Raw genomic sequence first — 15,885 nt, forward strand, 5'->3', positions numbered from 1 at the left:
CATCTCCTGAACCATCCCAGGGGGCAGATAACTGGAAGATGCTGCCCAGTGTCAGGATGGGCCTGGTGCAGCCCCCCACTCTCAGCTATACTTGGTGCTGTGGTTTCTGCCACTATAAATACTCATTTCCATAGTTACTATTTAGCATCTGGAGAGCAGCTATTTTACACTCGGTGTTCTTTGTAGTCAGAAGGGTCTTCCAGTTCATACCAATCAAATTTCCATTTACTCTGGACATCAACCATGGTGATTAAAAAAAAAAACCCATAAATTATTTACTGAAATGGAAGTTCAGCTTACAGTAATAATGCATTAGTTCAGCTAGCCATGAAGCCTGTTATAGGGTAATAAAATTTTTTTATTTTCCTTCTTAAAAGATTTTTGCCCGTAACATACACATGACCTTGAGCTGATCAATTTTCAAAGATGACAGTGCAGGAAAGGCATATAAGGAGAGAGAGAGAAAGGGAGAGCTTCTCTCAAATAGCCTGATTTTAGGCAATTGTCAGCAAATACCTGTTATCTCACAGCTAGGAGGGGAAAGAAATGAAAATATATATTGCATTTTTTAAATCACAAGGACCAGACCTTAAAAATCCTTTTGAAATCAGGCATTTATTTGATAGATACATAAATCTGGCAGCTGGAAAGAAGGCCTATTCGGAAAAGCTGGGGAGACACCATTGTTGAGACCACCTGTCATTTCACATGAGGCTAGAGCCTTGTGGGAGAAAGTCAGCCCAAGGGTTCTGTCTTCATTTTTTTTAACTGTTGTATTTATGGAGCAGGATCACTTTTATGTATCTCAGAAAGTCTACAATTCTGTGCTCACGGCCATTTGCTGACTAATGTCTCCAGCAGAGAACGACAAGCAAGTTCATGAATTATGGCTGGCTTAGACGTTTCTTATCAAGACTGTTTTTTATTTTAAGAACCTCTGCTTTTATTAAAGCCATTAGAGCCAGGAGCAAATAAAAATGTGTCTGATTTTCACATGTCTGGCATTTTATAACAGGAACCCTGACGAAACCTGTCTTAATTCTCACACCCCTAAGGCAAGTGATGAGTATTAACCTAGTAGGTTCAACTAATTTCTCCTCCATTATCTGGTTTGGGGTTCTAAAAAAAATCCTGTGGCAGGAGACTTGTTGGTTGAGTCAAACTTTTACTTATTTATATCCTCTACTTCGCTTCAAAGCCATTTTCGTACCCCTCTTTGCTGCAAAAATTATTTTAAAAGTGACTTGGTTGAAGAATGTGTTGGGAGGTGGGTCCTGGGTTGAGTGAACCTAGAAAAATCCTTATCAAATTATTTTTATATTCCCACAAACTAAAAGAAAAAAAACAACTGCATCGTAAATACACAAGACAGAAGTGATGTAAAATGATCTGAAACGAATAACGAAGGAGACCAGACAGTTGTTTTCTATTGGTTTACTAGAACGCTTCAGGGTCTCTTTCTCCTCAGCTTGACCATTGTTCTGTGGCTGATTGTTTGCATTCTTGAAACGTCGGTGTTTTTCTGATTCTGTGATGTGAAATCATGAGATCCCTCTGTGTTACCACATTTCAGGGGTACATAGGGCTGGACATGGAAGATGCTGTGAGCGTCTATTTAATGTAGCTGGAACAGTGGAGTAGGTATTTCTTAGAACTCCCAGGTCCCTCAGCTCTGCCCTTGACGACACTTTCCGGTGGAGTATTTTTCTTTAACCTCTGATTTACCACTCATGGGTCTCAATTCTCTTTCCGTCAGCTTCCTTTCTGGCCCCCAAGCCTGCACTCTAAAAATCTCTATCCTTGTGGGGCTTTTCGTTTTGCCTTGTTTGTCCATCCCCCATGTGCTCAGGCCCTCTGTCCTCGAACTGGAATATCATGTAGGTGGGTCTATTCACGGAGCAGATGTTATTGTATTGGCTTTCATTGTCCACAGTTAGTTACAGTTGGTGTTTCTTACTGTGGATTATGGCCGATGTGGAAGTGGTCGGTAGCCAGGACACGCAGTAGGTACCTTGTGCATATAGACATTCCATATATCAACTTTTTTCTGTTGTCTATTATCTCAGATCTGTCAAATATCCATAGATCAATAGATAATATTCCATTGACCCCGTTGTGTTTATTCCTAATTACTTACCTATTGAATGAGAGCTCTCCAGCTCGGTTGAGATGATTAGCATGCTAGAAATTGCCCATACCCCTCAGGGCCTGAAATAGCCCTTTCCATATTCTTTTCCCTATGAGCTTTTGAGCACCACTTGGACATCCTAAATAGTTAGCTAATAGAACAAAGTTGTCAGTCCTGGCTCTGTGTGTTCCTCTGCGGGATTGGTACACCTTAACTGGTGAGTTATCTTTGATTTGGGATATGTAGAGCTCTAGATGTGGGCGTGTGTGGTATGCATACATTTATAAAAATGCTACTCCTCCATGCCTCTATGCAAATCAGTTTTAAAGTATCACATGGTACAGTTGCATTTTTACTTCTGATGGAGGAAGTCCATGAGGGTTAATTGCCTCTAGGCCTAGCTAAGTGATCAGCAAGGGATTGGGTGAGGGAGGGACAGAGAAAACCAAGAAAATCCTTGGTTCTTGTCCTCACGTATCCTGGAGTCAGTCCTCTGGGGGCCCAAGGCCTGTGTTCAACGTGTGGCCCAACACATGCTCTTTTGCAAGTCAGTGGGACGTGCTCTGAGAAGAGCTGAGTGATGGGATAATTAGAACCAAGCAGACAGCAGGGTGGATGGTTTGTCTGCAGATAATAGCTTGTTTGCTAATTGCCAACACCAGATTTACTGGGCAATTAGACATTTGGTGTCTTCCAAGACCTTCTGTGCAAATGTGGACACATGGCCGTGGGCCTTGCAGGTAGCAGGTGGAGGGAAGGTGGCTCCCACTGCTGGATGGCATCTCTCTGCAGGCTGCCCAAGGGGCTGTGGGCAGGGCAGACTTCTTCCCAACAGGTGGGAAGGACCATCTGGCTGGGCTCCCTAGCAGAGAGGCTGGATTCTCCCTACTTTATGGAAGGGGGGTGCCCTTAGCTGGGAGATTCGCAAAGAGGGTGGACTTCAGCAGGCTGGGCCAGGAGCTGGGCTTACGTCTCTGTTCTCTTTTCAAGAGCACCAAGCCATGGGTGCTCCTAGGAATCAGAAATTGCTTTCCCTCTAAGATGAGCAAGTTGAGTTTTTTTAAGGAAAAATTTCTTATTTTGATAAAATATATATAACATAAAATTTGCCCTTTTGATCATTTTTGAATGTACAGATCAGGGGCATTAATTGTATTCACAGTGTTATGCAACCACCATCACTACTATTTCCAGACCCGTGACCTTACTCAGAATAGAAACTCAGCACTTCCTATTCCTTCCTCCTCCCTCCCAGCCCGTGGTAACCTCTAATCTACTTTCTGTCTCTATGAACTTGCCTATTCTAGATATTTCATGTACGTGGAATTATACAATACTTGTCCTTTTGTGTCCAGCTTATTTTCCTTGGCATATTGTTCTCTAGGTTCATCCATGTGGTAGCGTGTAAAAGAACTTCTTTCCTTTTTACAGCTGAGTAATATTCCATTGTATGGACACGCCACATTTTTTTTTTTAAAGATTTTATTTATTTATTTGAGAGAGAGAGAATGAGAGATAGAGAGCACGAGAGGGAAGAGGGTCAGAGGGAGAAGCAGACTCCCTGCCGAGCAGGGAGCCCGATGCGGGACTCGATCCCGGGACTCCAGGATCATGACCTGAGCCGAAGGCAGTCGCTTAACCAACTGAGCCACCCAGGCGCCCTGGACACGCCACATTTTGTTTACTCATCTGTTGATGGAGACTTGGCTTGTGTCCACTTTTTGGTTATTATGAATAATGTCACAGTGAACGTGCACATACAAGTGTCTGAATCCCTCTTCTCAGTTCTTTTGGGTAGACACCTAGGCATGGAATTGCTGGGTCATATGGTAATTCTATATTTGACTTTTTGAGGAAGCACTAAACTGTTTTCTATAGCAGCTGTACCATTTTGCACTCCCACTGGATATCTACAAGGGTTCCGGTGTCTCCATCTTCTTGCCAACATCTGTTACTTCTTTCTTTCCTTTTTTTTATAGCCACCATCTTAGTGGATGTGAAGCCGTAACTCATTGTGGTTTTGATTTGCATTTCTTTGATAACTAACGATGTTAAACATCCTTCCACGTGCTTATTGGCCATTTGTGTGTCTTCTTTGGAGGAATGTCTGGTGAAGTCCTTCGCCCAGCAGTTGGTTTGGGCCTCTGTACGTACTCGCCTCTCCGCGTTTCTTCCAGGGGTTGGAACCTCCCTAGAGCCTCCCCAGGAGGAGGGAGACCAGATGCCTGCAGAGAGTGGGGTTGGCTCTGCAGATTCGAAGGCTCACATTCACCCTTTTGTGATTCATTTCACTCCCTCAGCCCATTTGGCACCCAGGGTAATGATGCTATTTGAGTTCTCACTGAGCAGGAAAACACAAAAACCAGTAAGTGTGTGGGATTAACCAAAGAGATATGGCAGCAGGGGCAGTTGGGGCCACTGTGATACTCCCTTAGAAGCAGACAGGCCTTTCTCAGACACCTTGCACCCTCTGGGTTTCCTTGACCACCAGTGTGTTTTAGCAAATTACCCGTTCCTTCCTACCAGGTAGTAGGCTGTGTGCTAGATGGAGCTAGATGCAGAGCACCCCAGCCAGTGCCTGGGATTTGTGGGTGCCCAGGGTCGCTCACCATCGGTGCTCCACTGCTTGCCGGCCCTGCTAGTCCTGGGCGGTGGGCAGGGAGGTCTGCATGGAGCTTCCAGCAGGACAGTGTGACTTCTCCCTGGGTGTTCATTCCTGGGGGAGGGCCACCGGCCCCTGGCAAGGTGTCAGGACAAATGTCAGCGCCTGCGTAACTGTGAGACTAGCAAGGCAATCGACGCAGTGATGTTCAGGCGGCTTTGCTGTTGGCTCTTCTCTGGTTTGACCTCATGTCTGTTGTGGGGCCCCAGGCACGGGGTCCGGGGATGCTGAGCTACCTGACTTTCTGCCACGGTTTTTCTTACTGGCTGTCAAGAGCCATCAGGATCACTGAAGAGAGAGGAGTTTTCCCACGTTGTGATGCGGCCTCCTGCCAGAGGGAGGCAGGAGGTGATGTGTCCACTAAGCAAGGAAGTTCTTTCCGGAAGCTGCATTCTTGTCCTTTATTTCTATAATAGGGCTTGTTGATCTATAGGGTAGGGCAAGGAACCTGGAATCTCTTCCAAAAAAATGCACACAAACATTTGCTCAGGTGGCTATAGGTTCCTCTGGTCCATTGTGGTGCCCAGGTGAGGATCCGGCCCTTTAGAGAGCACAAGCCTGGAGGTGAGGCCATGTGGGGATCGGGCGGTGTCTCTGTGAGGTAGAAGTTGGGTGGGACATAGTGAGAGGCCTGGTGGTTATGTGGAGAGAAAGAATGTTTCATTTGGTCGTTCTAAATACCAAACACAAGGGAGTGCCAGAACAGACAGACTACGTGTGTGGTGGGGTACAGGCTTCCAGGCGACAACAGCACCTACCCATAGCAGGAAGCCCCACAGCTCGTTCCTGCCCCCTGGCTCGGCCCACACTGCTTCTAAGGAGGGCCTCTGTCTTTCCTTTCAGAAACAGCCCCCACGTCTGCATATTCATCTCCAGCCCGGAGTCTGGGGGACACAGGAATCACGCCGCTATCCCCTTCCCATATCGTGGTAAGAAATGTGTATCCATGTGCTGACGATCTTTGCTTTCTGGATCTGCTGTCACGAGCCAGGCTGCTGGGCAGCCCCTCACCTTCGTGGGTGGGGAGTACATGGTCCCGGGACTAGTCCTGTGAGCCCACCAAGCCCCTTCCCCACCCTCGGCCTGAGAAGGCTTTCTGTGGTGTGGCTGGTGCTTCCGGAGCTGTTGGCCTTGGTGCGTTAGCAGGTGCATTTGGAGGCTGAGGGCCTAGAGCCGGCGAGGCGTCCCTTCGGAATGGAGCAGCCACCTCTGGGCCCGGCATCGGTGAAATGCAGCGGCTTTTTGACTGCAGTTAACTGTCCGGTCCGCAAGCCTGTGGCTGGGCTGGCTTCTGCATCAGCCAGCCCGGGAGAGAAGGCCTGGATGGGGAGGGGGCTGCAGACTGGGCATTTGCTCCCACCCTACCCCTCACTGAGAAGATGGATTTTTTTGTGGGGCAGCTGTTCAAGGGACTTACACGTAGCCGACCAGAGAAAAGTCCCCGGGGAGGAGTGGCTTTGTAGGAGGGGGCACCAGCTTGTCCTGGTTTTCCTGGAACTGTCTGGGTTTCGCCTCACTCAGTGTCCTGGCACTCCGTCAGTCCTGGGAGACTGGGAGGCTGGCCTCCTCTGGCCCGGTCCTCACACTGTGGGTTTCCAGACGGCACCCTGAGGGGTCCCCGTAGGAGCTTCAGAGTCACCTTGGGGTGTGGGGGGAGAGGGGGCAGTGTGAGGAGAGGCCAGATGGATGGGGCTCTCACCCCCTGCTCTAAGCAGTACACTTCAAGCCCGACATTTACTGGTTTATAATGTGAAGTTCTGTGGATATAAAAAAAAGTACACTGCTTAAAAAACAAACAAACAAACAAAAAACCAAAAAAGGTTTGGAGACCTGGAATGGCCTGACTCACTTGCTTGATGTTGAGGAAAGGCTCTGGCCCCTGAAGGGACAGGGACTTGGCAGGGTCGCATGGCCAGGGCCCCTGGCACGCAGAGCCCTCCTCCCACTCACAACGCGCCTGAGCAGATGGAGTGGTCACTGGCGCTGTGGCAAGGCCGCAGCTGGTAAGGCATTCTGGGCATGGTCTGCACAGGAGTTCGGGGAGGGCAGTGAGGGAAAGATTGCATCACTCGAGGAACCACTGGGCTTCCAGACTGGATGGACTTTCCACAATTAGTCATGTTCATAAGCAGTTGATAAAGGGGGTGGGGGGCAGGCTGTGGGCAGGTGCCTTCTCGCTGGCAGCCTGGCCCTCCATTTCTCCTTGAGCTACCATGTGGGGGCTGAGGCTGGCCTGCCCTCTCCGTAGGGCTCACCGTGCGGCACACGTGAGCCAGAGTTCTGTCTGTAGGGGGTGCGCAGCTGAGCAGGCAGGAAGGCCTGGCTTGGCCACCCCCACCCACCCCTCATACCTTACTTCGAACATCTGCAGAATGATGCTGACCCGAACGTCTCGGAGCAGCAGATGTTTCTGGTGGTGGTGGCCATTGACTTTGGAACCACGTCCAGTGGCTATGCCTACAGCTTCACCAAGGAGCCAGAATGTATCCACGTGATGAGGTGAGTGCTGTGGGTGCGGAGGGCCATGTGCGGGCACCAGTCACTATACCTGTGGGGACTTGGAGGAGGGCCCTGGGGGGAGGGGAGGGGCTTCGTTTAAGAAGTGGGTGAATGGCATTTAGTAGGCGGGTCCTAGATTCTGGCCCAGCTCAGCCCAAACCCCCTGTGCCCCTTTTGGGTAAACCACTCTCATCTCTGGGCTCCAGGTTCCTGGTCTGTAAAAGCATTGGTTTAATTCTGACTCGGTGGGTCTGGGGAAGGGCCTGGACAGTGTGTTTGAAACCTGTCCTGGGTTATTCTAGCATGCATCCCGAGGAAGAGGTACTGACTTGTAGGGTATTTGTGATGAACGAGGTCCAGGCGTCAGCTTGGCCACATACTGTGTGACCTTACGCAACTGCTGGACCTTCTAAACCTCAGTTTCCTCATCTGTGAAATGGAGGTAATGGCAATGTCTGTCTCACAGAGTGTGTGTGCATATGAAATGAGATTTCCTGCCAAGCTTAGTACATAGTAAAATGTAAGCAGGGAAGGTGCTAGTCCTTAAATGATAGTAACCAGAAAGCAGAGCGGGGTGAATTTCAGGGTCACCCTGAAGTTGCCCGGGGTCTCTTGGGACACACTCTGTGCTCAGGACACTGCTGCCCTCCTCCGCCTCACCCCGCCATGCACACAGCAGCCTAGAACGCCCTCTTGCCCTCCCCATCCATGCATGACGGGCTGTCTGTGAGGACTCTGGTCTGCCCTGCCCCCACGGGGCCTCCGGCTCTGGTGCGGGGCTCTCCTGCAGAGTCTGTGGCCCCTCAAAGCTTTGGGGGCCAGGAGTTTATCACTCTGATTTTCCAAATCCAAGGACGGCTCTGAAGATAGATTGTGATGGGTTTTGCAACTCCTTTACCTGGCAATTGTGGAATTTAGTTATGGCTCCCAGAGTAAGATCTTATGCATTTTTGCAGGGTGCTGCTTAAAACATAAGTCATACTAAAAATGACCCCCCACCCCAATCTTGGTTTGGATGTCCTAAGAGGCTCCAGAGCCCTGTGGGTGTCGTATCTTCAGGAAATAATGAAAAGCTGGTTCTAGTAGAGAGCCCCGATGACAGCAGAGCCCTCTTGTCTAGTCGCCATCAGGATTCTGCGTCTGGGTAGCTAGACACCTGCTGCGAGGTCTGCTCTGCTGTCCCCAGGGATGGAAACCCCGAAGGGAGAAGAGCATTGCTGTAAAAAGCTAGACTTGTCCGTAGTTGTTTTGAGAAATGTTATTTCGAAGGGATAGTCTTGCAGTGAAATTGAAAAAAAAAAAAAAAGAAGAAGAGCAGAAATAACATTGAGATTGCTTGGGAGGGATCCACACATTATCAGCAGCGCTCAGGCCTCTGGAGAGATCATCTCCGTTCTTGTAGAGAGTTTGGAGGGAGGCCCTACCTGAATTTTAGTTCAGTCAGAACATGTTAACCTTGATACAGACTGACACAATTATGGTTGAGAAAATTCAGTTCTTTGTATGTATTTTAATAGGAATGAAGGAATAAAAATTGGAAGGGAAATAACTCAGGAGGTTCATCGCCTAGTGAAAATGTCAGTTGTTAATGGGAACACAAAGTCCATTTGTGAGCGGTCATGTGGGACGCATCCAGGTGCCCGGCGTCTGGGGTGGTGAGCATCCCTGGGTCTCAGTGCGCTCGTCATGGGGACTTTGGCTCCCTGAGTAGAAGCCTGCAACTTGATGGAGCTTGACTGGGAACCTGCCAGGGACGATTCCAGACCCAGCTGCGTGGCAAATCCAGGTTGGCTCTCCACCTGGATTGTGATGGTCCCACCGAAGCTTAATGATGCTATGTCGGGAGCAGGTGTGAGCTCAGCCACGTTCCCAGCAGGCCAGGGAGAGAGACGTGCTTCCTCTGGTACACTGTGTTGCCACCAGAGGCTTCTCGTAGTGGTCCTGTGGCTAGTGGCAGCACGGGAGCCTCAGAACCTGGGAGAGAAGAGAGCATCCTGGCCACCTTGGCAGATGCGGCTTCTCCTCTCTTCCGGAGGAGGGGGAGGCACCAAATCACCTGCCTTCTCCATTCTCCTTCCTAGTCTCCTTTCTACCTAAGAGAAGGAAGGAAGCTTCTCTGGGGCTCCACCTACCCCCTGCCCCACTCCCTTATGCCCCCCCCCCCATCAGCTCCAGGATGGACTCCCATGGTCTCCGCCTATCTGTCTACACTCACCTCTCTCCTCTTCTGGGGCCTCTTCAGCACCCAGCCTTGCAGGAATAGTCCCTTCCCACCTCCCTGCTCCTGTCAGGGCTCTTCTGCCTCCTTGTCACCGTGGCTGTCACCCTGGTATGGAGGCACCCAAGTCTGTTTCTCCTCCTGGATCTCTCCTGTGAACCCCAGGCTTACATCTCCAGCCCCCTCCTGAGAGTTCAATGGCAGCAGGTTCACCTGGAGTTCCCTCATTCCCTGCAGCCTCCTTGGTTCACCAGGGCTCCAGGTTTCTGGGAAGGGGGCTTTCTCCTCTGGGCTCCCAAGTGGGGGCCTCTGGTGCCTTGGGTCCTGCTCATGCCATGACCGTTTGGCTCGGTTCTCCCTCGGGACGGCTCATCTTCCTCCATCCCTTTCCTCTGCCCTTGTTTGAACCGCCTTGCCTCTGCTCCCAGACGAGGCCTGAGGCTCCTCCTCAGCCTCCTGGCTTCCTGTCTAGTTCGGTGTGCTCTGGTCAACCCCAGCTCTGATTCTGCCATGCCCCTGCCCTCCAACCTTTAGGGGTTCCGAGTTACTCACTCATTAATTCTCTCCCTTCCCAGGGTTCTCTTCAGCCTGGTTCCAAACACCTTCCCAATCTCGTTTCTCACATTTCCCATTTACACACTCAGTCTCCACCCCGCCCAATCACTTAGCATCCCCGCACAAGCCCCATGTTCTCCTACCTCTGAGCAGCCTGCAGTGCCCTTCCATCCTTCGAGATCCTGGCAGCTCCCTGTCAGTCCTTCGAGTCTCTCCCTAGCCCTGCATTCCTTCCCTTGCCCTACCATCCAGCACCTCTGCCTTCTCTGGCCCCTAGGGCATTTCCTGGGTCCCTCATTCCCATGTGATAAGGCAGGTATTTATGTATTTGTTTGGACCCTACCTTGTTTTAGAGAGGACACAATCCAGCTATACGTTTGTTTTGAGGGCTTGCAAATTAAAAAAAAAACCCGCCCCCACGAAAAGGCATAACCTCCTAGGTTGTGAGTTATTTGAAGGCAGAGACATAAAGGTTTCGTGTCTGTGTCACCAGCACCCGGCACATAGTAGGTGCTTAGTGAACATGGAGTGGATGGTCGAAGGAGACCTCGTTCCTGAGCAACACCCTGGTGCTTGCCCCTTTCCTTCTTCTCTCTGACTGAAGTTGTGTCTCTGATCACCACTCAACCAACAGAACAAGAGTGCGCCTGTCGCGGCTCCTGTGAGCACCTACATCTTTAAGAATCGTGCACACAGTAGGTGCTCCAGTCAGTGCCGCCTGAACTGGGATTGTGAAAGAAGGTTCTCATAATCTCTGCCTTTCCTTGATGTCAGGCGATGGGAAGGGGGTGACCCTGGGGTGTCCAACCAGAAGACACCGACCACCATCTTGTTGACTCCGGAGAGGAAGTTCCACAGCTTTGGGTATGCCGCCAGGGACTTCTACCATGACCTGGATCCCAATGAGGCCAAGCAGTGGCTGTACCTGGAGAAGTTCAAGATGAAGCTGCATACCACGGGGGTAAGCTAGCCTCTCCCTGGCCCCAAGTCCTCCACATTGGAGAGCCAAGGTCCCTCCAGCCCCGAGGTCTTCCCAACCCAGGAAACCCTCAGGCTTCTCCCGAGCAGAAAGTAACATCCATTTACCTTGATTTTAGAAGCAACCTGGAGCACACAACACACGGCACTTTCTGATACACACATGGGCAGGGAGATATTCAGAATATTTAACAACGTGTGTGCCGTGGACACGGGCTGGAACCCCGGCCGAGGGGGCTGGGGGCTCCCTGCTATGCCAGAAGATCCCTCTGCAGTTGCTGGGTTGTTGGGACATCCGGGGATTCTGAAGGCAGGCCTTGGGGGCTGGGGGCATTTGGGGGACCCAGGGCAGTGGCGATTAGCTAACAAGTTTAGAAGTAAACCTTCTGTTGGGGGAAGCAGCAGCTCAGGAAATCAGGTGCTCAATTTCCTGGAGGCTCGACTCCCAGCATGCCAGTGTTCTGTAAGCTGTCTACGTCAGCTAGGCCCTCTCTCAAGATTCATGGGAAAGTTTGGATCACAGGATGGGATTTTTTTTTCGGGGTGAGCATTACATCCCACAGATTTTCCTTAATTCTTGGTACTTAGAGAGTCAGGCCAGCGATGGGTGTTTAAGACCATGGACCCTGGGACCAGAGGGCCTAGATTTAAATCCTGCCTCTGAAACTTGCGAGATGCTTAATCCAAGTGACTTAACCTTTCTGGGCCCTGTGTGGAGTAGAGACACTGACAGGGCCTTCTTCGCGGGCATGGTGTCAGGATTAAAGGAATCAAAAAACCTAAAGCTCTTAGAGCTGTGTTGATACTAAGTTCTAGTCAGTTGCCTGCTCCTATGATTATTGCTTTCATTTGTCTGCTGTTAACGTGCTTGCAGATGACAAAACACATGTTAATGGTGACCCTGCAGCCATGTGAAGCAGACAGGTTCCTGCTAGAAATGCATCCTCCCCGTTTCCCCTGATGGCCGTCACCGCCCAACAGCAGTCTTGTGTGGTGGAACACGGGAATTTCTTCCGTTTTGAGTTTTTTGAGTTCTGACCCTCTGGCTTCCTGGTGATTGGTCCCCTCTCTGAACCCGGGAGTTGCCCCCACCCCCAAATCTGGGGTGTCTTTGTTGAGCACCGGGGGTGGGGTGGCTGGCTGGGAAGGGGCGGCTTGTGCCGATGGGTCAGGACAGCTGACAGGCTCCACGAGGCCGCTTTAGTAGCTTTGCGCCCCTTCACACTCTAACGGCAAGGCTCATTAGCCAGCTGGATCAATCCGGAGGCTGATTTCTTTTTTTCCCCCTGGTAGTAATGAGCCTCTGGGTTCGGGCTGCCTTGGGGGCTTCCTCCTGATGTTCGCTCCCACTCTCTGCCCATCGCCGCCCTGTGAGCACTTTTCTTGTCCTTTTTGAATGACCCCAGTCCAGCCAGTGTCTCACAGGCATCCTCTACCCAAGGACCAGACTGCTTTAGCTACTGGCAGAGGAAGGGGGGTGGTGATGCTGCACTCCCAAGAGACTTAAGCACAGGTCTTAAAATAGGAACTCTTCTATTTCGGCGACTCGGTTGGCAGCTCATCGGGGAATGAAAGCTTCACGTCTGTTTAGCATCATGCACGTCAGCGAGTTGGCGTGATGCTTTCGGCCTCTGCTGGGGGGCTCCCGAGGGTGACCGTGTGTGTCCAGGTGTGGAAATAGTGTGTCAACTGCATCCGCAGTGGTGCCTGCTTCCTCTCTCTCCTCCTGGGCTCTGTCACCTCCCTGAAACCTCTGCTTCATGAGGATCCAGGAGAGAGAGAATGAGGGAGGGAGGGAGGGAAAAGTGAGAGGTAGGGGCTGAAGGAAACAGCCAGGGCCCCTGACACAGTAAGGGGACGATGCTGCCAGGCCCCTTAGTGGGAGAGAGTGGAAGACACACTGTCCCAGTCTACCAAATACCAGGAAACAGAAATGTGGCTCACTGGCTTCCCCAGATCTCCAAGTAGCAGTTCCCGAAGCCACAAGGCACGTCTCTCCTCCGTCGTCTTACTGTTCCTTCCTCTCCCCAACCAGGACCTCACCATGGATACAGACCTAACGGCAGCAAACGGCAAGAAAATCAAAGCCCTTGAAATCTTCGCGTATGCCCTGCAATACTTCAAGGAACAGGCGCTGAAGGTAGGACCATGCGCCAGGGCCCCGGGGCAGGGGGAGGCGCACCTGCCAGCCAGGCGAACAGGCAGGGCCTCAAGGGACGAAGCATAGGACTTACATTCAGAAAGCAGGATGCACCCTCGTGCCCTGCTGGCAGGAATGGAAAGTGGGGCAGCCGCCATGGAAAAGTCTGAGAGTTCCTCAAAGGTTAAACACAGGGCTACCACATGACCCAATGATTCCACTCCTCAGCATATAACCAAGAGAAATGAAAGCGCATATTCACACGAAAACCCATCTGTGAATGTTTACAGCAGTAGTATTTGTAATAACTAAAAAGGGGAAACAACACGAACGTCCATCAGTGGATGGATGGGTTACTAAGTGGGTCTATCCCTGCAAGGAGCTATTAGTCAGCCATAGAAAGGAATGACTCACGGACGCCCGCAACCACATGGAGAAAGCTTGAAAACATTACTCTGAGTGAAAGGAGCCAGCCAATCCTGTGTGATTCCATTGTAAGAAATGTCCAGAGTAGGTGAATCCCCAGAGAGAGGAGGTGGATTGGCAGGTGTCGGGGGCTGGGGGAGGGCACAGGAGTGACTGCTGATAGGAATGGGGCTTCTCTTTGGGGTGACGGAATTAGAGAGTGTGCTGGTTGCACAGCCTTGTGAATACAGTAAAACCCACTGAACTGTATGCTTGAAAAAGGAGAATTTTATGAGATGTGAATTACATCTCAGTAAAAAAGACAGGCAGAAGACATGGGCGGCAGCTGTGGGGTCTCAGGCGAGGTGCTTAATTTCTCCGACACCCACATTCCTAACCGGAAGAGTGGGGCAGGTTGTGTACCTCGTGGGTTGTTTAACCAGACACGAGGCACCTCCCTCAGAGCTGGGCACAGTAAACTCCTGGCAAATGGTTGCTGTCATCCCTCCTCCCTGTCCCCCCAGATCCCAGGGGAGAAGCTGGTGCCTGAGTGAGCCCCTTGGATGACTGTTGAAAAGTTTGTGCAGAGATGGCCCTGGATGGGGAAGAACTGGCTGATTTCTAAGTGGAATACAGATGTCCACTCGGTGTCTCCGTCCATGGGCATGGTGATGAGTGGGTGTAAGTCAGATGCCTAAAGAACCTCGTGTACTGAGCTTTATCCAAAAAGAATTGGGAACTTTAGAAGTATTTGGTATTATGTGATCACTATAAGAAATTTAGTGAACTCTAAAAATAGGATAGAGTTCTAGAAATAGGGCCTGAGGGAAACAAAGACATGAGAACGTAATACTGCTTTCATCCATTCAAGCACCTTTTTCTTCTGCTGCTGCTTCTTCTTCTTCTTCTTCTTCTTCTTCTTCTTCTGCTTCTGCTTCTGCTTCTGCTTCTGCTTCTGCTTCTTCTTCTTCTTCTGCTGCTGCTGCTGCTGCTGCTGCTGCTTCTTCTTCTTCTTCTTCTTCTTCTTCTTCTTCTTCTTCTTCTTCTTCTTCTTCGGCTTCTTCTTCTGCTTCTGCTTCTGCTTCTTCGGCTTCTTCTTCTTTTTTTCTTCTGCTGCTGCTTCTTCTTCTGCTTCTGCTTCTACTTCTTCTGCTTTTTCTTCTGCTTCTTCTTCTTCTGCTTCTCCTTCTCCTTCTTTTTGGAGTATTTTTTGTGTGCCAGATAGTTCTGGCAGCATTGAAATAAACAGAGTGTGAAGGAGTGTGTAGTCAACAGATTGGTGTTGTGAGGGGGTCATTGTGGGTGTTTGGTGTTTGGTGAAGACAGAGGTTCTGCCCAATGGGTTGCAGTAGGGAAGGCTCCCTGGAGGAGGTGCATCAGGGGCCTCTCCCTGGCAGCAGCTGGCAGGGTGGGTGTTTTGAGCTGGTGGAATGACACAAGAAGATCACAGGGGAAAGGAAACACAGCAGACAGCTCTGGAAAGCGGGCAGTTTGGACTGAGAGAAGGGCAGGGCTGTGGGATCGAGTGGGAACAGTAAGCTTGGGTCGAGAAATTGCAAAGCCTCAAATGCCAAGCTAATGAACTCCTTGGGTCATGGGGAGCCATCCAAGGATTTCTAATAGGGGAATGCCATGGCCACAGAGATAGCATTCGAGGGAGGGAGACCACAGCATCCCCAGGGCCTGCAGGGTGGAGGAAAGCCCTACGGAAAGAGCAGACTCAGATCCCGAAGGAGGTGCATCTGAGGGCTCCAAGACTCGGAGAGTGGGGGGGTCACTTGGGGAATGTGAAAACCAAGAAGAAAGAGGGGGCCAGGGCGGAGGGAAGAAGTAGATTCTGGGAAATAATTCTTCCATTGGGGGCGGGGCGGAGAGGGACGAGGACAGAAGGAAGGAGGAGGAGGGAGACTGAGTGTGAAGGAGAGCACATGATTCTAGGCGGCAACAGAGCAGACTAGGAGGTGCAGAGATGTGGACCTCTGTCAGCCCGAAGAGCAGGGATCTCAGAGACATGGGCTCAGCACCCGGTAGCCCAGACAGCCAATGAGGGACTGTCTGCCTGTCGTGCCTGTAGACATCTGGAGAAAGTTGAGGCAGCAGAGGGAGGCCCGTGACTCCAGGGCCTTTGGATTAGGAGGAAGAAGCCTGGGGATCTGGGGAAAATTTAGGACCTGAGAAAGTCCATGACATTGGCTTGTGTTTCAGGTTGGTCAAGGGGAAAAGAGTGAACAGCCCATCTCAGAAGGGGAGGGGAGAGATGGAGGGGGCAGAGGGCCAGCAGGGATGTGTAGGAGGGTGTG

At 50.8% G+C, this 15,885-nt stretch overlaps 1 protein-coding gene across 2 annotated transcripts in view; it reads left to right on the top strand.

Annotated features, from left to right (window-relative positions):
• HSPA12A (heat shock protein family A (Hsp70) member 12A) overlaps positions 1 to 15,885 on the top strand; it is a 138,250-nt gene that overhangs the window by 101,917 nt on the left and 20,448 nt on the right. For both annotated transcript variants that reach the window (XM_088019824.1, XM_028121772.2), the window contains 4 exons: positions 5,634 to 5,719; positions 7,162 to 7,289; positions 10,837 to 11,023; positions 13,076 to 13,180. In XM_088019824.1, the coding sequence (XP_087875950.1) occupies positions 5,634 to 5,719; positions 7,162 to 7,289; positions 10,837 to 11,023; positions 13,076 to 13,180 (506 nt within the window). The remainder of the gene's footprint in view (positions 1 to 5,633; positions 5,720 to 7,161; positions 7,290 to 10,836; positions 11,024 to 13,075; positions 13,181 to 15,885) is intronic.

This window comes from Eumetopias jubatus, unplaced genomic scaffold (genome assembly GCF_037043125.1).
Source record: "Eumetopias jubatus isolate StellerSeaLion01/CBP00866 unplaced genomic scaffold, mEumJub1_p1.0 scaffold_17, whole genome shotgun sequence".
Taxonomy (NCBI): domain Eukaryota; kingdom Metazoa; phylum Chordata; class Mammalia; order Carnivora; family Otariidae; genus Eumetopias; species Eumetopias jubatus.